The sequence below is a fragment of the Chiloscyllium punctatum genome, chromosome 12 (assembly GCF_047496795.1).
Source record: "Chiloscyllium punctatum isolate Juve2018m chromosome 12, sChiPun1.3, whole genome shotgun sequence".
NCBI lineage: Eukaryota > Metazoa > Chordata > Chondrichthyes > Orectolobiformes > Hemiscylliidae > Chiloscyllium > Chiloscyllium punctatum.
In genome coordinates, this window is record NC_092750.1 from 69,871,511 (window position 1) to 69,895,544 (window position 24,034).

Below are 24,034 nucleotides of genomic sequence, written 5' to 3' on the forward strand. Positions count from 1 at the left end.
TGTATTTGCTGGTGTTCTCATTAACACTGGTTTTAACCAGAAAGACAGCCTATAACTAGGATGAATAAAAGCATATGAATAAGTTCCTCAAATACTGCTACAAAGTTAATTTTCTTCTTCCTCTTGCCTCCTCTTATCTTTATTTCTCTGTGGAAGGTTCTATGCCTTTGTGAGATTATTCATCTTGGATTGATAAAGGGTACTTTCTAGGTGTTATGAAGTTAAATACAGCAGATATCCAAAGAGACTTGGGAGTGCAAAGATCTTTAAAATGTCATGAATAGGTGCAGAAAATAATAAAGCAAGCTAATGGAATGCTTGCCTTTATAAATAGTGGACTGGAATACAAGAATGCTGAGGGTATGCTCCATTTACACAAAACCTTGGTTAGACCTCACTTAGAGTACTGAGAGCAGACCTGGGCACCACACCTTACGAAGGATATATCAGCCTTGGAGGGAGGACAACCTAGATTTACAAGAATAATACCTGGATATAAGGGGTTGTTATGAGGAGAGATTACACAAATTAGGCCTGTTTTCTCTAGAATATATAAGGGTAACAGGTGATCTGATCAAAGATATTAACAGGAAAAGGCAGGGTCAATAAAGATAAACAATTTTCACTGACGGCGGATTCTAGAACTAGGGGGCTTAGTCTGACAATTAGAACCAGACTATTCAGGAGAGATATTACAAAGTACTTCTAAACACAAACTGTGGTAGAGATTTGGAACTCTCTTCCACAAATGGCAATGGATGCAGGATCAGTTGTTAATTTTAATTCTAAGATAGATAACCTTCTGTTAAGCAAAGATGTCATAGAATATGGGCCAAAGACAGGTACATGGAGATAGGTCACAGATCAGCTTTGATATAACTGAATGGTGGTATAAACTTGAGAGCTGGAAAGGTCCACTCCTGTTCCTATGAACTGATATCTGATCTAGCAACTGGTTTCTCTTTGTAACTTATATGTATGCTTGGTGGGTGAAAAAAGAATGGCGATTAGAGGCTGAAGCCAACTATCGTGCTCCACTCACCACCCATTTGAGGTAATATAATCACCAATAACTGGGGATTTAACTTGGGCTCATGTGGCTCAGTATCACCTTACCTGAATAATTTTAAGTATTTTCATATATGGGTATAAATCAAAAATAAAGTGCAACTGCTGTAAGTTTGGAGTGAGCCATGAGTTTGAAAAGGATTTTCTATTTCTGTGGCCCCTCTCAGTGGCCACAGGAACTCAGAACAAGGACTTTATAACAATGGATTTGTTAAGTATAGCCACTGTTGTGTTTTGGAAACTACAGCAACAAGATGTGCACAGGAATATTGTAAATACAATATTGTGTTAATTACTAGATAATCTATTTTACAGATATTACTGAGGGATATATACCAATAAATAATGAGGGATTGGGTTAACACACCCAGCACTACAACAGAAACCAAGGGGCTCGACATCTGACAGTATGGCAGAAAAAAACCCCACACCAACAGCAAAGTTATTAAAAATGAGCACACGTTTAAGGACCACTGTTAAATATGACAAGTGAATTCCAACAGTGGGGATTCAGAACAATAGCAGATTTTGAAAATATAACAACAGTTTGCGAGCACATTGAACATATACTAGAGAAATCTATTAGCAGTCTCTTTAAAAGTAATGTCTGAACTTTACTTTTGGGATCCAGTGACAACTCTGAGCATATTCAAAATTATATACTAGATGGACTAGATACAGAGTAAAGCACCTCTACAGTGTCCACATCAAACCAACAGCAGATACATCACAGGGTTCGACATCGAGTAAAGCTTCCTTTAGTGTCCCCATTGAAACCCGCCAGGACAGGTACTGAAGAGTTAGATGCAGAGTAAAACTCCTCTAAACTCTCCCAAAATTCTGACAACATTTCCAGCCTGAGATTAGTTCTTCAAACAATCTAGAAAGCCGCACTTCTATTCCTTATATCTGTAATTCAGTGCTCTACTGAATTATAAGGTTTGTGTATCCCCTGAAGAATGTGGAACAGGACTCTCCAGATTGTCACAAAAGAATCTTGCCGACCATGCAAACAATGATAAAATCTGTCTGGGATGGACCTTTCCCAGATTTTGCAATTGAAATATAAATCTATGAATGTAGTGTGCTACCCAGACAGGTGCTCAGAATTTATATCTTATGAAAACACTCTATAGTTAAGTGTCTGTGGTTAAATAAAATTATATGTGTCACAAATGCATCAATACTAAAAACAATGTTTCCAAGGGCAACAAAACAATAGCTGAGAGCATAAAAATAGTACTCAACAGCACATCTAATATGTGCTGCATAAAATCTGTTCATTGTAAATTTTTTATTCTTATTGCAAAAAACAAAATATAGGATGTACCATCATGCTTTCACATAGAATGCCCAGAAAATTATTACTTCAGAACGTAATATAAATTTCACCCCATAATGTGATATTCACTTTTTGAGAATTCATTGGGGAAGTCAATTTGAATGTCTTCATCTGGACATGTCCACCTGATTCTGTGCACAGTTCCAAGTGTGTTACTTGGTTCAACATTATTTGAAGTAATACCTGCCATTTTGGTCTTGACAAGCCTTCACTGTACAAACCATATAGACCACTGGATGGCATTCTAACCACAAGGGCTATGACTGGCATTTTGCTTAAACACAAGCAAGTTCAGCAGGTGTTCAAAACATATAGGTGCACATACACACAGAAACATAGCACACAGCATGCATAACACATTCAGTATACTCATAAAAGAGCACATAAAGACACAGAGGTATATTCAGTACATACAAGCACACATACATGTAACAATATTGGGCGGAACGATGGCACAGTGGTTAGCACTGTTGCCTCACAGCGCCAGAGACCCAGGTTCAATTCCCACCTCAGACAACTGTCTGTGTTGAGTTTGCACATTCTCCCCATGTCTGCGTGGGTTTCCTCCGTGTGCTCCGGTTTCCACCCACAGTCCAAAAACGGGCAGGTTAGGTGAATTAGCCATGCTAAATTCCCCGTAGTGTGAGGTGAGTTGGTCTTCGGAGTGTTGGTGTTGGGCCGAAGGATCTGTTTCCACACTGTAAGTAATCTAATCTAATCTAATCTAATAACACAGAAATATATGTGCACTTGGCTACGAGCGTGCACACACTCACTATAGTAATTGTAATAAATGTTAGCATCAATCTGTTGCATGTTAAATACCTAACAGTCGAAGGTAATAAGGTAAAAGGATGTTGGGTACTGATTAGTTAATTGTACTTACATGTGTATAATGTGGTCTTGTGGCACAATGTCCTACTTCTGGGATAGAAGATCTGGACTCTAGTCACAGATCGGGATGTAATAGCCATGGAAGTGTATCACAACACATTCAAACAGATTGATTCAAAATTTATTTAGGTATATACATAAAGAAGAACCAGCCAATACAAGAGTAGTGGAGGGGAATTATAGAGTCATAGAGATGTACAGCATGGAAACAGATGGTTTGGTCCAACCCTTCCATGCCGACCAGATATCCCAACCCAATCTAGTCCCACCTGCCAGCACCCAGCCCATATCCCTCCAAACCCTTTCAATTTGTATACCCATTCAAATACTTCTTAAATATTGCAGTTGTACCAGCCTCCATCACTTCCTCTGGCAGCTCATTCCATACACATACCACCCTCTGTGTGAAAAAGTTTTCCCATAGATCTCTTTATATCTTTCCCCTCTCACCCTAAACGTATGCCCTTAGTTCTGGACTCCCCCACCCCAGGGAAAAGACTTTTGTCTATTTATCCTATCCATGCCCCTCATAATTTTGTAAACCTCTATAAGGTCACCCCTCAGCCACTGACACTCCAGGGAAAACAGCCCTCCAGGTAAAACAGCCTGTTCAGCCTCTCCCCATAACTCAAATCCTCTAACCCTGGCAACATCCTTGTAAATCTTTTCTGAACCCTTTCAAGTTTCACAACATCTTTCCAAAAGGAAGGAGACCAGAATTGCATGCAATATTCCAACAGTGGCCTTACCAATGTCCTGTACAGCCGCAACATTACCTCCCAACTCCTGTACTCAATACTCTGATCAATAAAAGTAAGCATACCAAACACCTTCTTCACTATCCTATCTATCTGCGACTCCACTTTCAAGGAGCTATGAACCTGCACTCCAAGGTCTCTTTGTTCAGCAACACTCCCTAGGACCATACCATTAAGTGTATAAGTCCTGCTAAGATTTGCTTTCCCAAAATGCAGCACCTCACATTTAGCTGAATTAAACTCCATCTGCCACTTCTCGGCCCATTGGCCCATCTGATCAATATCCTGTTGCAATCTAAGGTAACCTTCCTCGCTGTCCACTACACCTCCAATTTTGGTGTCATCTGCAAACCTACTAACTGTACCTCTTATGCGTGCATCCAAATCATTTACGTAAATGACAAAAAGCAGAAGACCCAGCACTGATCCTTGTGGCACTCCACTGATCACAGACCTCCAGTCTGAAAAACAACCCTCCACCACCACCCTCTGTCTTCTACCTTTGAGCCAGTTCTGTATCCAAATGGCTAGTTCTCCCTTTATTCCGTGAGATCTAATCTTGCTAACCAGTCTTCCATGGGGAACCTTGTTGAACGCCTTACTGAAGTCCATATAGATCACATCTACCTCTCTAACCTCATCAATCCTCTTTGTTACTTCTTCAAAAAACTCAATTAAGTTTGTGATACATGATTTCCCATGCACAAAACCGTGTTGACTATCCCTAATCAGCTCTTGCCTTTCCAAATATGTACATCCTGTCCCTCAGGATTCCCTCCAACAACTCGCCCACCACCGACATCAGGCTCACTGGTCTATAGCTCCCTAGCTTGTCCTTACTAGCCTTCTTAAACAGTCGCACCACGTTAGCCAACCTCCAGTCTTCTGGCACCTCACCTGTTACTATTGATGATACAAATATCTCAGCAAGAGGCCCAGCAATCACTTCTCTAGCTTCCTACAGAGTTCTAGGTACATCTGATCAGGTCCTGGGGATTTATCCATCTTTATGCGTTTCAAGACATACAGCACTTCCTCCTCTGTAATATGGACGTTTTTCAAGACGTCACCATATATTTCGCTACGTTCTATATCTTCCATATCCCTTTCCATGGTAAATACTGATGCAAATTACTCATTTAGTATCTCCCCCATTTTCTGCGACTCCACACAAATGCCACCTTGTTGATCTTTGAGGGGCCCTATTCTCTCCCTAGTTACCCTTTTGTCCTTAATGCATTTGTAAAAACCCTTTGGATTCTCCTTAACTCTATTTGCCAAAACTATCTCATGTCCCCTTTTTGCTCTCCTGATTTCTCTCTTAAGTATACTTCTACTTCCTTTATACTCTTCTAAGGATTCACTTGATCTATCCTGTCTATACCTTACATATGCTTCCTTCTTTTTCTTAACCAAACCCTCAATTTCTTTAGTCATCCAGCATTCCCTATACCTACCAGCCTTTCCGTTCATACTAACAGGAATATACTTTCTCTGCAATCTCGTTATCTAATTTCTGAAGGCTTCCCATTTTCCAGCAGTCCCTTTACCTGCAGACATCTTCCCCCAATCAGCTTTCGAAAGTTCTTGCCTAATACCATCAAAATTGGCCTTTCTCCAATTTAGAACTTCAACTTATAGATCTGGTCTATCCTTTTCCATCATTATTTTAAATCTAATAGAATTATGGTCGCTGGCCCCAAAGTGCACCCCCACTGACACCTCAGTCACCTGCCCTGCCTTATTTCCCAAGAGTAGGTCAGGTTTTGCACCTACTAGTAGGTACATCCAAATGCTGAATCAGAAAATTGTCTTGTACACACTTAACAAATTCCTCTCCATCTAAACCCTTAACACTATGGCAGTCCCAGTCTATGTTTGGAAAATTAAAATCCCCTACTATAACCACCCTATTATTATTACAGATAGCTGAGGTCTCCTTACAAGTTTGTTTCTCAATTTCCCTCTGACTATTAGGGGATCTATAATACAATCCCAATAAGGTGATCACCCCTTTCTTATTTCTCAGTTCCACCCAAATAACTTCCCAGGATGTATTTCTGGGAATATCCTCCCTCAGCACAGCTGTAATGCTATCCCTTATCAAAAACGCCTCCTCTCTTGCCTCCCTTTCTATCCTTCCAGTAGCACTTGTATCCTGGAACTGCCAGTCCTGCCCATCCCTGAACCATGTTTCTGTAATTGCTATGATATCCTAGTCCCATGTTCCTAACCATGCCCTGAGTTCATCTGCCTTCCCTGTTAGGCCCCTTGCATTGAAATAAATGCTATTTAATTTAATAGTCCTATCTTGTCCCTGCCTGCCCTGACTGTTTGACTCGCCTCTATTCTCAACTGTACCAGTCTCAGATTGATCTCTTTTCTCACTATCTTCCTGGGTCAACCCCCCCCCCCACCTCCCTCCCCCACTTCACTAACAGACTTGATGGTCTTCCAATAATGTTCACGAATGGACATGAAGAATGTGTTTACAGAAATAGATACACGCATATGAAATAGCAGACATGTGGAGAGTTGCATTTTGACAGACTTGCAGATACAAAAACATAAAGAGCAAAATGTGAAGAGACATTTTGAGACAATGATCTGATTTTCCCAATGTTTTCCAACTCTACAACTTATAGTTCTACAGAACTTCTCATATTCAGAAAAGAGAGCTGGGTGATCAGCAAACCTTAGTTTTGCCGGTGGGGTGAAGGGCCCCTTGTTAAGACACTTCACATGCAGCTGAAGTTTCATTGTCATTGCAAGGTACAAGATGACTGTGGTGTGCCTTTGCAAAGAAGATCTGGGAAAGATGCAGTGGTTTTTGTGAGGTTTATCATGAGCACCTCCATAATACAGGACCCTGTACACTTTGTGTTGTCAGAGAGATGTATACTAAAATGAGCATCAGCTACTGCGAGAAGACCAGCAATTTGGCAAAAGACGCTGTCGGGTTGCCCAAAGCTTATTGATCTTCCAGTGCAAGGAGCTGCATATAACTATATGTTGTGGACTGAAACATTGCAGACTTCAGCACAATATACTGAAGAACATAATAAAACTTGGCGCAGCACTGCAAAAGCTCGATGGACAAAGGTCATAGCTTAATACTCTCTTGCCATGCTACCTTGAGGGTTGTAATCCATGCAGAACTTCACATATGCACCAAAACTATCTGGCACAGAATTTATGTTGTAAATATAACTTTTCATTAGAGATGCAATGAGGCATTTCAGAATGCTATTTATAGTATCTAAAGAAATTGAACTGTGTTACACTTAATGTCAAACGTGAATTATTATGTATTGTATTTCTGCACATTTTAGGATATAGAATCCTTACAGGCCCTTCAGCCCAACAAGTCCACACTGGCCCTCCAAAGAGTAACCCACCCAGACCCATTCCCCCTACCCTATGTTTACTCCTGACTAATGCACCTAAACCTACACATCCCTGAACACTATGGGCAACTTAGCACTGCCAATTCACTTAACTTGCACACCTTTGGATGTGGGAGGAAACTAGAGCACCCGAAGGAAACCTACACAGACACAAGGAGAATGTGCAAACTTCACACAGACAGTCGCCCGAGTCTGGAATCGAACCCGAGTCCCTAGCGCTGTAAGGCAGTAGTGCTAACCACTGAGCCACTGTGCCGCCCATATTTTATGAATAAACTATCTTTTTTTAAAAAATCCCCACACGCAGTAAGATAAATGGAAATACTGATGTGGAAAGAAAAAGTGAGATGTTGAACACAAGGGAAACAGGAGGATGGAGAGGATTAGAGGAAAAGGGCAAAGCAAGGAATTCAGAGAGGAAAGTGACATTGGGAGATTAGAAGAAATGTTGCAGCTGTATAAAGCAACGATCAAAAGTACAAGCGAGTTAGGAAGATGCCCGCGATGGAAGGGGAGAGAGTTCATACAAGGTCACAGAGGAAATGGTTATTCAGGGAGGAAAGGGCAGGTATTTTATAGAAAGGATTGTAATATATGCAAAAGTGTGAAATGTGATGGATTGACAAAATCAGGTGTGTTGTAAAATGTCAATTTGTGAATGGAAGAGATAAAGTCAGTCACATGTTTGTGGTACACAATGGCTCACTCTGCCTGTAACAGGTTCATGCTAAGTAATATGTTTGTATTCTATGAACACATTAGCATAAAACTTCTAAATATTACATCCACCCTTAAAGTTAGTGGCATATGAAAATCTTGTCATTGGGTTTATGTTTGTTTAGAGGTGGCATGCAGCAGCTGACTTTGTGTGGTTGCATGTAATGTCAGCAGTTTTCCTGTCTAACTTGCTGGCACAAGGGAAGCAGGAGAATATATGTGCATGGAGGCTCAAAACTGGAAGGGGTGAAAGTGGTGTTCGGGACAGAGGATGATATAGAGTGAGGTCAAGGCATGGAAAAATAGAAAAGAGATGGAAAATGGAAAAACATTTTATATTTGACATCAGGGAGCAAAGGATTCTGGGAAAGGACAGACTTTTTTATTTCTGTCCAGCTATATAAGTGAGTGTTTTCTCAACCAGAGACCCTACCTTTGTAGTGCCTTCCAACCAACCATTGTAGTGCCTTCCAACTAAACACCAGAGGCACATCAGGTAAGCTCCTCTTCTTTTTTTATTTTCTGATAAGGGGACTATCAGGGATGGCAGTGCAGGGAGAGGAATGTTCCTCCTACATGGTGTATGAGGTGAGGGACGCCATTAGTATCCCATCCAAGTACATCTGCAGGAAGTGCACCCAACTCTCACTCCTCCAAGACTGTGTTAGGGAACTGGAGCAGGAACTGGATGAACTTCAGATCATTCGGGAGGCAGAGGGTGTAATAGGTAAGAGCTACAGGGAAGCATTTACTCCTAGGCATGAAGAAAGCTGGGTGACTGTTTGAAGGGGGAAAAGACAGTCAGTGGATGGATCCCCTGTGGTTGCTCCCCTGAAAAACATGTATACCATTTTGGATATTGTTGGGGGGTACTTACCAGGGGTATGCAGTGGGGTCCAGGTCTCTGTCCAGAGCCTGTCCCTGTTGCACAGAAGGGAAGGAGGGAAAGGAGGAGAGCGTTAGTCATTGGGGACTCAATAGAGGGTCAGATAGGTTTGTTGGGAACGAACGAGACTCACGGTTGGTGTGTTGCCTCCCAGGTGCCAGGGTCTGTGATGTCTCAGATCGTATCTTTGGGATCCTGAAAGAAGAAGGTGACCAGCCCCAAGTCATGGTCCATGTAGGTACCAACGACATAGGTAGAAAGAGGGATAGGGATGTGAGGCAGGATTTCACGGACCTAGGGTGGAAACTAAGAGCTAGAACAAACAGAGTTGTTATCAGCTGAACATGTGGTTGCAGGGATGGTGCTGCAGAGAAGGTTTCAGGTACTTGAATAACTGGGGCTCATTCTGGGGAAGGTGGGACCTCTACAAACAGGATGGTCTTCACTTGAACCAGAGGCATACTGACATCCTGGGTGGGACATTTGCTGGTGCTATTGGGTGGGTTTAAACTACCTCAGCAGGGGAATGGAAATCTGAGGTGTAGTTGCAGTGCACAGGAGGATGAGAGTAGGGAGGACATGGACAGAATTTCACGGTCACAGAAATGCGCTAGCAGACAGCAAGCTGGTTTGGAGTGTGTCTACGTCAACGCCAGTAGTATCCGAAATAAGGTAGATGAGCTTGCAGCATGGATAGGTACCTGGGACTTCAATGTTGTGCCCATTTCACAGACATGGATAGAGCAGGGTGAGGAATGGATGCTGCAGGTTCCAGGGTTTAGATCTTTCATTAAGAACATGCAAGGCGGTAAAAGAAGGGGAGGTGTGGTCATGTTAGTCAAGGATATTATGACGGTGACTGAAAGAACTTTTGACGAGGATTCATCTACTGAGGTAGTATGGGCTCAGGTTAGAAACAGGAGGAGAGGTCACACTGTTTGGAGTTTTTTTTATAGACCTCTGCAGAGTTCCAGAGAAGTGGAGGAGAGGATTGACAAATGATTCTGGGTAGGAGTGAAAGGAACAGGGTGGTCATTATGGGGGACTTTCACTTCCCCAACATTGACTGGAAATGCTATAATTCTAGTACACCAGATGCATCTGTTTTGTCCAATGTGTACAGGAGGGTTTCCTGACACATTATGTCGAAGGGTCAACAAGAGGGGAGGCCACACTGGATCTGGTGCTTGATAATGAACCAGGCCAGGTGTTTGATTTAGTTGTAGGTGAGCACCTTGGAGAGAGTAACCATAATTCAGTTATGTTTAGTTTAGCAATGGAAAGGGATAGGTACATGCCACAGGACAAGAGTTATTGATGGGACAAGGGCAATTATAATGCAACTAGGCAAGAATTAGAATGCATAGAATGGGGTATCAAAATGCAGGGAATGGGGACAATTGAAATGTGGAGCTGGTTTAAGGAACAGATATTGTGTGTCGTTGATCGGTATGTCCCTGTCAGGCAGGCAGGAAGTGATCAAGTAAGGGAACCATGGTTTACTACAGAAATTGCATCTCTTGTTAAGTGGAAGAAGGAGGCATATGTGTTGATGAGACAAAATGGTTCAGATGAGGCGATGGAGCTAGGAAGGATTTAATGAGAGAGTTAAGAAGAGCAAAGAGAGGACATGAGCAGTCTTTAGCAGGTAGAATAAAGGATAACCCTAAAGCTTTCTTAGGTATGTAAGGAATAAAAGGATGACTAGGGTAGGAACAGGGCTAGTCAAAGACAGAAGTGGGCGGCACGGTGGTACAGTGGGCGGCACGGTGGTACAGTGGTTAGCACTGCTGCCTCACAGCGCCTGAGACCCGGGTTCAATTCCCGCCTCAGGCGACTGACTGTGTGGAGTTTGCACGTTCTCCCCGTGTCTGCGTGGGTTTCCTCCGGGTGCTCCGGTTTCCTCCCACAGTCCAAAGATGTGCAGGCCAGGTGAATTGGCCATGCTAAATTGCCCATAGGGGTAAATGTAGGTGTAGGGGTATGGGTGGGTTACGCTTCGGCGGGGCGGTGTGGACTTGTTGGGCCGAAGGGCCTGTTTCCACACTGTAAGTAATCTAATCTAATCTAATCTAATCTAATCTAAAAGTGGGAAGTTGTGTGGACCCTGTGGAGATTGGAGAGGTGCTAAATGAACATTTCTCATTGGTTTTCACTCAGGAAAAGCAGAATATTATAGGGGAGAAGAATGAGATACGAGATATTAGACTAGAAAGGATTGAGGTTAATTAAAAAGAGGTGTTATCAATTCTAGAAGGAATGAAAGTAGACAAGTTTCCTGGGCTGGATGGGATTTATCCGAGGATTCTCTGGGAAGCTAGGGAGGAGACAGTGGAGCCTTTGGCTTTGATATTTGAGTCGTTATTGTCTTCAGGTTTAGTACCAGAGGACTGGAGGATTGAAAATGTTGTGCCCTTGTTCAAGAAGGGCAATAGAAATGGCCCAGGTAATTATAGACCAGTGAGCCTTGCTTCTATTGTAGGAAAGGTTTTGGAAAGGATTATAAGAGATAGGATTTATAATCATCAAGCAAGTAACAATTTGATTTCAGATAGTCAACATAGTTTTATCAAGGGCAAGTCGTGTCTCACAAACCTCATTGAGTTTTTTGAGAAGGTGACCAAGCATAAAGATAAAGTAGGGCAGTTGACGTGGTGTACATGGACTTCAGTAAACCTTTGATAAGGTTCCACATGGTAGGCAATTGGACAAAATGCAGAGGCATGGGATTGAGAGTGATTTAGCAGTTTGGATTAGAAACTGGCTTTCTGAAAGAAGGCAGCGAATGGTGGTTGATGGAGAATATTCAGCCTGGAGTATGGTTACTAATGGTGTGCCAGAAGGATCTGTTTTGGGACCACTTCTGTTTGTCATTTTAATAAATGACAACGCAGGCACAGGTGGATGGGAGAGTAAGTTTGCAGATGACACTAAAGTCGGTGGAGTAGTTAACAGTGTGGAAGAATGTTATAGGTCGCAGGGGGACTTGAATAAACTGCAGAATTGGGCTGAGCGGTGGCAAATCGAGTTCAATGCAGCTAAATGTGAGATGATTCACTTTGGGAAGAATAACAGGGAGGCAGAGTACTGGGTAAATGGAAAGATTCTTGGTAGTGTGGATGTGCAGAGGGATCTTGGAGTCCATGTACCTAGATCCCTGAAAGTTGCCACCCAGGTTGATAGTACTGTTAAGAAGGCATAAGGTGTGTTAAGTTTCATTGGTAGAGGGATTGAGTTCCGGAGCTGCAATGTCATGCTGCAACTATACAAAATGCAAGTGCGGCCGCACTTGGGAATATTGTGTATGGTTCTGGTCACCTCATTACAGGAAGGACGTGGAAGCATTGGAAAAGGTGCAGAGGAAATTTACCAGGATGTTGCCTGGTCTGGAGGGAAGCTCTTATGAAGAAAGGCTGCAAGACTTGGGTCTGTTCTCATTGGAACGAAGAAGGCTAAGAGAGGATTTGATAGAAACAAACAAGATGATCAGAGGATTAGATAGGGTATAGTGAAAGTCTGTTTCCTAGGATGATGATGTCAGTTTGTACAAGGGGGCATAACTACAAATTGAGGGGTGATAGATTTAAGACAGATGTCAGAGGTAGGTTCTTTACTCAGAGAGTGGTAATGGCATGGAATGCTCTGCCTGCCAATGTAGTTAACTCAGCCACATTAGGGAGTTTTAAACAATCCTTGGATAAGCACATGGATGATGATGGGATAGTGTAGGGAGATGAGCTTAGAATAGTTCACAGCTCGGTGCAACATCGAGGGCCGAAGGGCCTGTTCTGCGTTGTATTGTTCTATGTTCTATGGAGTTGAGGGCATGGAGGAGTGAAATGGTAAGGGCCTGGAATGTAGAGATAAGAGTAGATGGTGGGAAGAGCAAGTCAAGTTAAAAAAAAGTAGAAACCTCAAGATTGGTATCAGTGCTGTCCAAATGTGTGTCCATCTCAGTGTCGGATGGCAGAGTCCTTGCAGACTTTGAGTTCACCACATTTCAATTATCCCCACCAAGAATGATCTAGAATGAACGTTATGTACGAACGTTATTTTTTCGCAATGAGGAATGTCCCTGATTGCCCTGCAACAATTGATATGTGTCTGTACATTCAGTTCTCTGACTAAACAGTCTCAAGAAATAATGATGATGTACATATGAATAAAGTGAATGTAATGTGAAATATTTACGAATGGGATTTAATTTTGAAAAATACCCTTGACACGTGTGCTCTCTAGTTTTATGTTAATAGTATTTGAATTGTGTAGAAAAGTCGTGGTGATGATGCAGCACCTTTCTGAAGGCTCTTTTACAGTCTGCCTGTGGCTGCAGGATTTTTAAATACTTTCAGGTTTCTCTGCTGAATAGCTTCTTCTGCTGTGAGGTTCCACACATTTCCTGTGTCCTTCGCTGCCACTTTCATTTGTCATTAAAATCATGTTGGAAATGGGAAAAAGCTTGAGACTACATTTGGCACAAAGCTCTGGTTACACCATCAGGATCAGCACTTTTTTGACATAATTCTTGTTTTGTGAAGGACAGAATGGGATTTTGACGCACTAAGGATGGAAACTGGATTTCGTACAGTGAAACCTTGCTGAATTTATGCAGTCAGAAGGATACCAGAGCCATTTGAAAATGGTCATTGGGATCCAATTCCAGATTTCCCAACCCTATTCATCCACCAGTCTTTGCTCTCACAATATAAAGGTGGTAACGGAAAGTTCACACCCTATATTCCTGATGTGGCTGGGAATGTGGGGATTGGATTCTTCAATGTTACCATTCTTCTCCTGGGATATGAAAATCTTTTCTGCAAATTGTGGGTCACATATTTCTGAGGAGTTGTGAACCACAGTTTGGATTCAGGGACCTTATGAAAGGCAAGTATAAAACATCTTACCCCTGCTTTGCCTGCACCCTCCCACCCCCACGACCCCTTTCAGCCTCAATGCCAACTCATTCCAATTTCAGTTCCTCATGGCCCCTTAAAACCCTCATGCTAAATCAATCCCAACTCATGCCTCCCATCCATTTCAACAGCCCTTAAAACCTCATTTACGACTTGCCAAAATATACTATGTATAGAAAGAATACACCTACAGCTACAATGGCATGTGTGAAACTGCTTAGAAAAAACAACCCATTTATTAGTTTTTGACAAAAAGAATGAGTGTTCCTAATACCGTATAAAGAAGCCAATTGAATAGACCATTAAAGTATCAATAACTGAGGCTTTCAACTCATTTTACCATTGTGAAAATAAACATTGTCATTGGCAAAAGAGATTACAGAAAAAAAGTTTTATAATTTTGTAGAGCTATAATTCAAGCAAAGTCAAGCTTTTCTGCATCTGTGCAACCAAACTCACTCTCACAGTTTATTGTTAAGAGTCCAGACTCAAGCTTCACTCATCTTTTGAAGCACCGTGACTTGTATTGTTGAGGTTTATTTTGGAAGTACAGGAAAAATAATATTTGGATGATCAAATAAACATAGGCTCATACTTAAGAGGCATGGATGTGACGAGAGAGAAAGGAATATTATAGCTTATGCCTAGAAGGCTGAGCTACAAGGATCCGAACAACTTTATTTATCTGTACTTCCCTGTGATCTTTCAGGACATTTGAAAAAAGAATACACCTTTGAAAATGTCCACAGGCATGAAAATTAACAAATAGGATTGTACTCACACGTAGGTAAAATGGAAACTTTCTACCATAAAATCCAACCCTAAAGAATTCTGGTTCCAGACGCTGGTGCTCCAATATATTGTCGTAATATGCAGCTTCCATTTTCTGTTAATGAAGAAAAACTAGCGGTTATGACCCAATTCTAGAACACTGCTTCACTGAAAGTAATGAGATGGCTTGAATAAAGTGCATTCTATTTATATAAGTTCAGTCAAAATTTGACTGTCCTTTACTTTGGGCATTGACTCAGTTCTGTAGGCACTGGCAGTCCTTCACCCTCCTCAGGCAGATGGTCAATGTTGAATTTAGACAGTAGTTTTCATGAGGTGGATCAATGCTCATGGGCATCACTACTAAGCATGATTCTAGCCTTGCTTGTACTCCACACAGAACAACAGGTAAGCACTGAGCCTGTGCTTCATGGATTTACCAAGACATCATTATTATATGTATTCATCTTTTGTTTAAGAATTTAGATTGCCAACTAGTAGCTCATAGGTGTTGGTCTATAGAGTGTTGGTCTAAAACCTAACAGAATTCTTTGAAGAGGTGACAAAGTTGTTTGATGAGGGAAGGGATGTAGATGTCATATATATGGACTTGAGTAAGGCATTTGATAAGGCTCCCTGTGGTAGGCTGATGAAGAAAGTGAAGTTGCATGAGGCCTACAGTATTCTAGCTAGATGGATAGAGAATTGGTTGGGCAACAGAAGACAGAGAGTAGTAGTGGAAGGGAGCTTCTCAAAATGGAGAACTCTAACCAGTGGTGTCCCACAGGGATTTGTGCTGGGACGACTGTTGTTTGTGATATATATAACGATTTGGAGGAAGGTGTCGGGTGCCTCATGAGCATGTTTGCAGATGACACTAAGATTAGTGGACGAGCAGATAGTGAAGGGGACTGCCACAGAATGCAGGCAAAAGTGAGGACTGCAGATGCTGGAAATCAGAGTCTAGATTAGAGTGGTGCTGGAAAAGCACAGCTAGTCAGACAGCACAGCTGGTCCGAGGAGCAGGAAATCGATGTTTTGGTCAAAAGCCCTTCATCAGGACTGAAGGCAGGGAGCCTCCAGGGTGGAGAGCTAAATGGGAGGGGGTGGGACTGGGGAGAAGGTAGCAAAGAGTGGATGGGGGTGGAGATGAAGGTGATAGGTCAGAGAGGAGAGTGGGGGAAGGTAGCAAAGAGTAGAATGGGTGGATGGGGATGGGGATGAAGGTGATAGGTCAGAGAGTAAGGTGGAGCGCATATGTGGGAAGGAAGATTGGCAGGTAGGACAGGTCATGAGGATGGTGCTGAGCTGGAAGGTTGGAGCTGGAGTAAGGTTGGGGAAGGGAAAATGAGGAAACTGGTGAAGTCCACATTGAAGCCCTGGGGTTGAAGTGTTCCAAGACAGATGAGGAGCTCTTCCTCCAGGTGTCGGGTGGTGAGGGAGCGGCGGTGGAGGAGGCCCAGGACTTGCAAATCCTTGGTAGAGTAGGAGGGGGAGTTGAACTGTTGGGCCACGGGGTGGTGGGGTTGATTGGTATGGGTGTCCTGGAGATGTTCCCTAAAGCGAGAAGACATCCAGTCTCCCCAATGTAGAGGAGACCACATCGGGAGCAACAGATACAATGGATGTGCAGATGAAATTTTGATGGATGTGGAAGGCTGCTTTGGGGCCTTGGATGGAGGTGAGGGGGTGGTGTGGGCACAGGTTTTGCAATTCCGGTGGTGGCAGGGGAAGGTGCCGGTGGGGGGGGGGACCTGACAAGGTAGTCATGGAAGGAACGGTCTTTGCGGAAAGTGGAAAGGGGTAGGAAGGGAAATATATCCCTGGTGGTGGGGTTCCTTTGGAGGTGGCGGAAATGTCAGCTGATGATGTGGTTTATGTGAAGGTTGGTAGGGTGGAAGGTGAGGACCAGGGAGGTTCTATCCTTTTTGTGGTTGGAGGGGTGGAGTTTGAGGAAGGAGGTGCTGGATATGAATGAGATGCGTTGGAGGGCATCTTCAACCACGTGGGAAGGGAAATTGCGGTCTCTAAAGAAGGAGGCCATCTGGTGTGTTCTGTGGTGGAACTGGTCCTCCTGGGAGCAGATATGGCGGAGGCGGATGAATTGGGAATATAGGATAGCATTTTTGCAGGAGGCTGAGTAGGAAGAGGTGTAGTCCAGGTAGCTGTGGGAGTTGGTGGGTTTGTAAAAAATGTCAGTCTCAAGTCAGTCGCCATTGATGGAGATGGAGAGGTCCAGGAAGGGGAGGGAGGTGTCAGAGATAGTCCAGGTGAATTTAAGGGTGGGGTGGAATGTGTTGGTGAAGTTGATGAACTGCTCAACCTCCTTGCAGGAACACAAGGTGGCGCCAATGCAGTCATCATTGTAGCGGAGGAAGAGGTGGGGAGTGGTGCTGGTGTAACTACGGAAGATGGACTGTTCTACGTAGCCAACAAAGAGACAGATATAGCTGGGGCCATACGTGTGCCCATGGCTGCCCCTTTGGTCTTGAGAGAGTGGGAGGATTCGAAAGAGAAATTGTTAAGGGTGAGAACCAGTTCAGCCAAATGAATGAGTGTGTCAGTGGACATTGGGAGAGAAAGAAACGGAGGGCTTGGAGGCCCTGGTCATGGCGGATGGAGGTGTAGAGGGATTGGATGTCCATGATGAAGTTGAAGCATTGGGGGCCAGGGAAACGGAAGTCTTGGAGGAGGTGGAGGGTGTGGGTGGTGTATCGAGTCAAATATATGTGGGGAGTTCCTGGACTGGGAGGGGGATAGGACAGTATCGAAGTAGGTGGAGATGAGGTCGGTGGGGCAGGACCATGCTGAGACAATGGGTTGGCCAGGGTGATCAGGCTTGTGGATCTTGGGAAGGAGGTAGAATCGGGCGGTGCAGGGTTCCTGGACTACGAGGATGTAGCAGAATATAGATATATTGGAGAGTTGGGCAGAGAAATGGCAGATGGAGTTCAATCCGGACAAATGTGAGGTGATGCAGTTTGGAAGATGCAATTCAAGAGCGAACAATACAGTAAATGGAAAAGTCCTGGGGAAAATTGATGTATAGAGACATCTGGGTGTTCCGGTCCATTGTTCCCTGAAGGTGGCGATGCAGGTCAGTAGAGTGGTCAAGAAGGCATACACCATGCTTTCCTTCATCGGATGGGGTACTGAGTACGTTGGTAGGTCATGTTACAGCTGTATAAGATTTTGATTCAACCACATTTGGAATACAGTTCATGTCGCCAAATTACCAAAAGGATGTGGATGCTTTGGAGAGGGTGCAGAGGAGGTTCACCAGGAGGTTGCCTGGTATGAAGGATGCTAGCTATGAGGAGAAGTTGAGTAAGTTAGGATCATTGTCACTGAAAAGAAGGAGGTTATGGGGAACCTGATTGAGGCCTACAAAATCATGAGAGGTGTAGGCAAGGTGGAGAGCAAGAAACATTTTCCCAGAGTGGAGGACTCAATCACTAGGAGTCATGAGTTGAAAGGTTTAGGGGAGATATATGTGGAAAGTTCTTCACTCAGAGGGTGGAGGGTGCCTGGAATGTGTTGCCAGCAGAGTGGTAGGGGCGGGAAGGATAGCGTAATTTAGTATGTATTGAGACAGATACATGAATGGGCATGGAGCAACGGGACACAAATTTTTAGAAAATAGGCAGCAGATTTAGATAGAGGATGTGGATCAGTGCAGGCTTGGGGGGCCGAAGGGCCTTTTCCTGTGCTGTAATGTACTTTGTTCTTTGTCTTTTTCTTGAGAAAGGGTTTAATGATTAACTAAGTCAATTTTTCCAGAAACATGACGTTGAATCAGAGAGCTGATGACGAAGTATTAATGAAAGTTTGTTTTTATTGTGGGGGTTTAGATTGGAAGTGTTTGGTTGGAATTTTGCAAATTATTAAATGGCTGAGGAAGTATAAGCTCTTTATTAGGAAGTATGACTGGTCAAAAGGAAAAGAAAACCTTGCAGCTCACAGGGCAAGAACTGAGAAAAAAAAGTCATGTAAAGCCTACAGATCTAATAGAGAATTAATTTCTCAGATGTTTGAGTAATTGTAAAGTGATAGTGTTGGGAATTTCCAGCTGCTTTCAGTTCTAATGAAGAATCATGCTGAACTTGAAGCATGATCAATGTTTCTCCCTCCACAGATACTGCCAGACCTGCTGAGTTTTTCTAGCACTTGCTGATTTTATTTGGGATTTTGTTTTGTTGTGAGTTTTGAAAATGTTCAAACTTTCAAGAAAGCTTTTGTATTATTTTTATTTCTCTTGTGTAATAAACTTCTATTTTATTGGTAAAACACATTTATAGTCTTATGTTTCAGTAAGAGATTGCCACGTTAAATTGAAGAAAAAATAATACATGCTCTGTCAAGCCAGATTGCATTCTGGGATCCTACTTGTCCAGTAGTAATGTCAGCTGAAGTCATAATGATACTCTTACCTCACAAAAATCTATTAGTTGCAATACAATACAATATTGTCCAAGTGCAGGAAGCCTGGATGACTTGCCCTTTCCTTGTCTACATGGTGAAAGCCTCGAATCTTTCGGTCCAAGGAACACAGTGGGCACTTCATTTACTTATAAAAAAGATGATTATACAGACTGTTTCCATGCCATTATAAAGGTGTGAACCTACCAGGCTGCACACAGAGAGTGCAGGTAAAAGAATTGTGGCTATTTCTGAGTAAAAATATTCCTGGGAAAGCAGGATTTTAGAATCACTGCTTAAAAGCATTCTTCCTTTGGAATGAAAACAGCATTTTCACCTGGCTGCTTTTATTTCCATGAAAAAACAATTCCACTCACAAATCAATGTTACAGCGAATGCAAATGGCAGGCAACCTGAATCTTGACTCTAATCTCCAGCATCTGCAGTACCCACTTTTGCTCTGAATATGCCTCTGATGCCAGTATGGGTATTTGTAGGGGCTACAGCTGTATTAATAATTTCATGTTAAATTATATTACATTCAAGTTGCCCATCTCTTGATCTGTGTGGGGTTGATCCGTTGATGAGGGAATAGTCTAGTCCCTTGTGCATTGAGTAAATGAATGCTGCTGAGAATAATGGCTGAAACAATGGGGTTGACCCCAGTACTGCTGGTTTAGAGGTGGAGAGATAAAATTAAAAATCAGAACCCGTCAAATTTCAACCTAAAATGGTTGCACAGAATAAGCTTATATTTTAGTAAGAACATTAAAGGGTGACCTATGAGATGTTTAAAGGGTTAATAAGGTAGATTAAGAGAAACTAATTTCTCTGGGAAGAATCCAGAATTAAGAATAACCTTAAAATTAGAGTAGGCTGTACAGAGATATTTTCAAAAGGTATATTGTCACATAAAGGATGACAGAAAACTGGCATTTTCTCATGAAAAAGCAGCTTTCAGGCTTCAGGCAATGGTGCCTTGTGCAGGAACAATAATTGACTAACACACTTAATCAAACAGTTCTTGATTCCACTGTCACAGCCTTGATTTATAGGAGTGTAATTTTCTAGTGTTCTCTCATAGAAAATTTTAGATCATTGGTAGAGCTTTGGAAGCTAATGGTGTTGAAGCTCACTGAATCAAGGTAGATAGAAGATTGAATTTGAGATTTTTCTGTATGTTGGGTTTAGTTCCATGTTAGTCAGTGTAACAACAGGAACAACCACATTGGAAGTTGTGTCTGGCTCCTTTAGAAGGACAATCCTGTCTGCTGGGTGTCTGTCTCTCAAAACTGTGACTTCAATAAAATATTTTGCCTTTGTCCAATGGGAAACTGCCCAAGAGTCTGCACAGACTGCCTACCAACAGCATATTTTGTGCACTGTATATCAAATTTTGAAAAGGTGTGCTGTCAGCATAACACATAATGCTACTTTTAAATGTCCTTGTGACAACATTACTCTGTGTACTTTTGATGTAAACTGCATATATTTTCTCAGACTGTCAATTTCAAATGTCCAATATGAATAAAGTCTTGATTTAAATTAATTTTGTTCGTAAGGAAGTGGTATGATGAATGGCTTTGCATTACATACCCGGATCCAGCTGAGACTGTGGTAATCGTAGAAGGCTTCGTACTGACTGGCCAGCTCCCGACAGAGAGGAATTCCATACTCCCAGCACTGTGGACAATAAAAATTGTGAGTGAGTTCAAACTAAATATAGAAATGCTCAAAAGAGATCGTTAGAACAAAGACTAATTTCTGACAGCAGGATAAATCAATGCAATATAGTTTGTGAAGGCATGATGGGTCCTGAGTTCAGATAGTCTAGGGCATCGAGTCTGCAACCCTGAGCCCTAATAACCCAGACAACTCTGTTTCTATTTTCAATGATATGTTTTATTTGTATTTGCTGGTTTGAAAATTCTGAGCCTGGTGATTTATCTTATTGATGGGCAAATCCTAAATTTAATCTTCAACCAACACTTAAAATAGATACCTGGTCATTATCATTGCAGTTTATGGAATCTTGCTGTACACAAATTGCCTGCAGTCACAGCTTGTGATACATGGCAAATTAATGGGAACATCGGCTGAGTCTCTGTAGTCACACAGCTAAGCAGTACACAAAGGTCATGAAGCTTGGACACTCCTGAGATATATAAAGGAAAGCTATTTAAATTAGTAATCACTGAGCAGAGAGATTCCCTGATGCCTGTTCCAATAAAACAAACATGTAATTAAACTAAAAGCAAAAAATATTAGGAACACTCAGTAGGTCTGGCACAATCTATGGAGACAGGAAGGTAGGAATAATGTTTCAGTTCAATAGCCTTTTGTCAGAACCTTCAAAGATCTGCCATATTTTGTTTTTCATTCTATTATGCAACAGAACCACAGAGATTGTAAGGTCCTACGATCTGGTTTCCTGAAGTGGTAGGAGTGTTACAAGCGGTAGTGGTTGGGATGCCCATATAACTGTTGTTCATTGTCTAAATATGTTGCTGACAAAGGTGCCTGGTGCTGGCAGTGCCTGATTAAAGCAAGCAGTCAATGATGTCAAGAAAAAGGCAGAAATCAATATCTCTTTTTACTTTTTCAAATTAGTGATAATTTGGAGAGTGATTGGTAAAGAGAAAAGAATAGGGGGAGAGAAAAAGAGTCAGACAGACCAGCAAAGGAATGGTGAAAGTGAAAGACATACAGATAGGGGCAGGGAAGAGACATTTTTAGAGAGAGAGAGAGACAGAGACAGAGAAAGAAAGAAAGAGCAACAGAGACCAATAGAGAGATTGATAGTGAGAGATTGGAAAAAGACTAGGAAGGGAGAAAAACAGTCAAGAAAAGAAAGAAACAAAATGGAGATAGAAAGAAAAAAAAGATAGTACATAATGTGTCAAACACAGCATCCTTTCTAGGTTAATATTAAAGATTGATTTATCTCTTTCTTTTCTCTATGACCACATTAACTCATTGCCAGAGTACTGTTCCAGGATATCCCATGGTTCCTCAATCAAATTGACCTGTTTTTAAAACTATGTGAGCTAAGGCACTAAATGTCATCAGGCTACTTGACTATGGAGACATCTCAGAAAAATGTGATCTAATGCTTGCCTTACGCTACTCAGTAAGGTTCCAGTTATAAGAACCCTGGCTGACACTTCACTCTTAACTCAGTAATACTGTTTTGAATCATTTTGCCTCATCTTAGTTTAACACAGACAGGGAATTGAACAAGGTATATCTGGCTCACCGACTGACTGAATGATCTTTCTGAGTCATCAACAGAAAACATACAATGCTATATTCAATCCATAACGTTGACTGCAGAGGTGCACTGCTGGGTTAGTGAAGCACAAGTCTCACTTAATTCAAATTATTCAGCATGTTCAGTGAGGTGAAGTGAGGTGAATTACTTGCTGCACAGACAGGAATTAAAGGGAAAAGGTTCCCTTGGATTTTTTTTTGCCACTGTTTCATTTTCAGCTGAGGGAGAGACAAGTGAGTTGAAGACAACTATTTTAAATTTAAGTAAGGGCAATTATGAGGGCATGAGAACAGAACCAGCTAAAGTGAACTGGAAAATTAGATTAAAGTACAGGTCAATAGAGGTGCAGTGGCAGACAATTGAAGGGATATTTCAGATTACATGGAATAAGTAAATTCCAATGAAAAAGGAAAATTTCAGAAAAAGGATCCTATTTTCTGTGAATCTGTGGCTAACTAAAAGAGTTGAAGAGATTAACAAATTTAAAGAAGAAGCATATAATTACACAAGGATAGATGGCAGACTATAAAGAACACAGAGAATTACTAAAATATTAACAAGGAGAAAGCTAGCTAGAAATTTAACTAACAGATATTAAGCATTTTCACAGATATTTCAAAAGAAAGAGTTAAGAAAAAAAACTAGCCCCATGCAAAGTAAGTCTGGAAAATGAATAATACAAAATAATAAGAGAGTAGATAAATTGAACAGATACTTTGCATCAGTCTTCACTACATTGGATACAAACAACATTACAGAAATAGTTGTAAATCAGAAAATGGACATAAGGGTAGAACTCAAGAAAATAACAATCATCAGGGAAGTGATACTGAGCAAATTGTTGGAACTGAAGGCTAATAAGTGTACCTGGATTCTGAAGGGCTTTCATTTTCCAAAATTCCCCGGTTTCAAGGAAGCTGCCATTAGATTGGAAAATAGCAAATGTAACTTCCTTATTCAAAAAGGGAAGGAGACAAAAATCAAGGAACTATAGGCCCATTAGCTTAATATCTGATATAGAGAAGATGTTAGAAGATATTATTAAGGACATTGCAACAGGGACTTAGAACAATTCAGGCAGAGTCAAAATGGTTTTGGAAAAGGAATATCATGCTTAGCGAAACTAAAAGAGCTGTTTGAAGGTATAACATGTTCTATCGATACAGTGAAAGTGCTGTATTTGGATTTCCAGAAGATTGTTGATAAGGTATGGAATCTAAGGTTAGAATGGAAAATGAGGTTTATTGAATGGAGGTGGCCAATTAGCTTGGGAAGATTGGCTAACTAACAAGAAAGAGACAGAAGGCAAAGTAGGTAATGTTTTGGTTAGCAAGATACAACAAGTGACATATCACAGGGGTCAGTGTAGGGCCCTCAACTTCCACACAATGTATATTAATTATTCAGATGAATGAACTAATGGTGTGGTTGCTGATGACAGAGAGATTGGTAGGAAAGTAGGATATGAATAGGAGATAAGGAAACTATAAAGAGACACATATCTGTTAAGTGAGTGAGCAAAAGATCTGCCAAATGGAGCATAAAATGGAAAAAGGAGAAGTTGTCTATTTTGGCAGGAAAAATAAAA

At 41.7% G+C, this 24,034-nt stretch overlaps 1 protein-coding gene across 5 annotated transcripts in view; it reads right to left on the reverse strand.

Moving 5' to 3' along the window:
* The window catches only part of dock3 (dedicator of cytokinesis 3), an 889,649-nt gene that overhangs the window by 83,281 nt on the left and 782,334 nt on the right, over window positions 1-24,034 (reverse strand). For all 5 annotated transcript variants that reach the window (XM_072582733.1, XM_072582732.1, XM_072582735.1 and 2 more), the window contains 2 exons: window positions 20,772-20,858; window positions 14,767-14,871 (listed from right to left, as the gene is read on the reverse strand). In XM_072582733.1, the coding sequence (XP_072438834.1) occupies window positions 14,767-14,871; window positions 20,772-20,858 (192 nt within the window). The remainder of the gene's footprint in view (window positions 1-14,766; window positions 14,872-20,771; window positions 20,859-24,034) is intronic.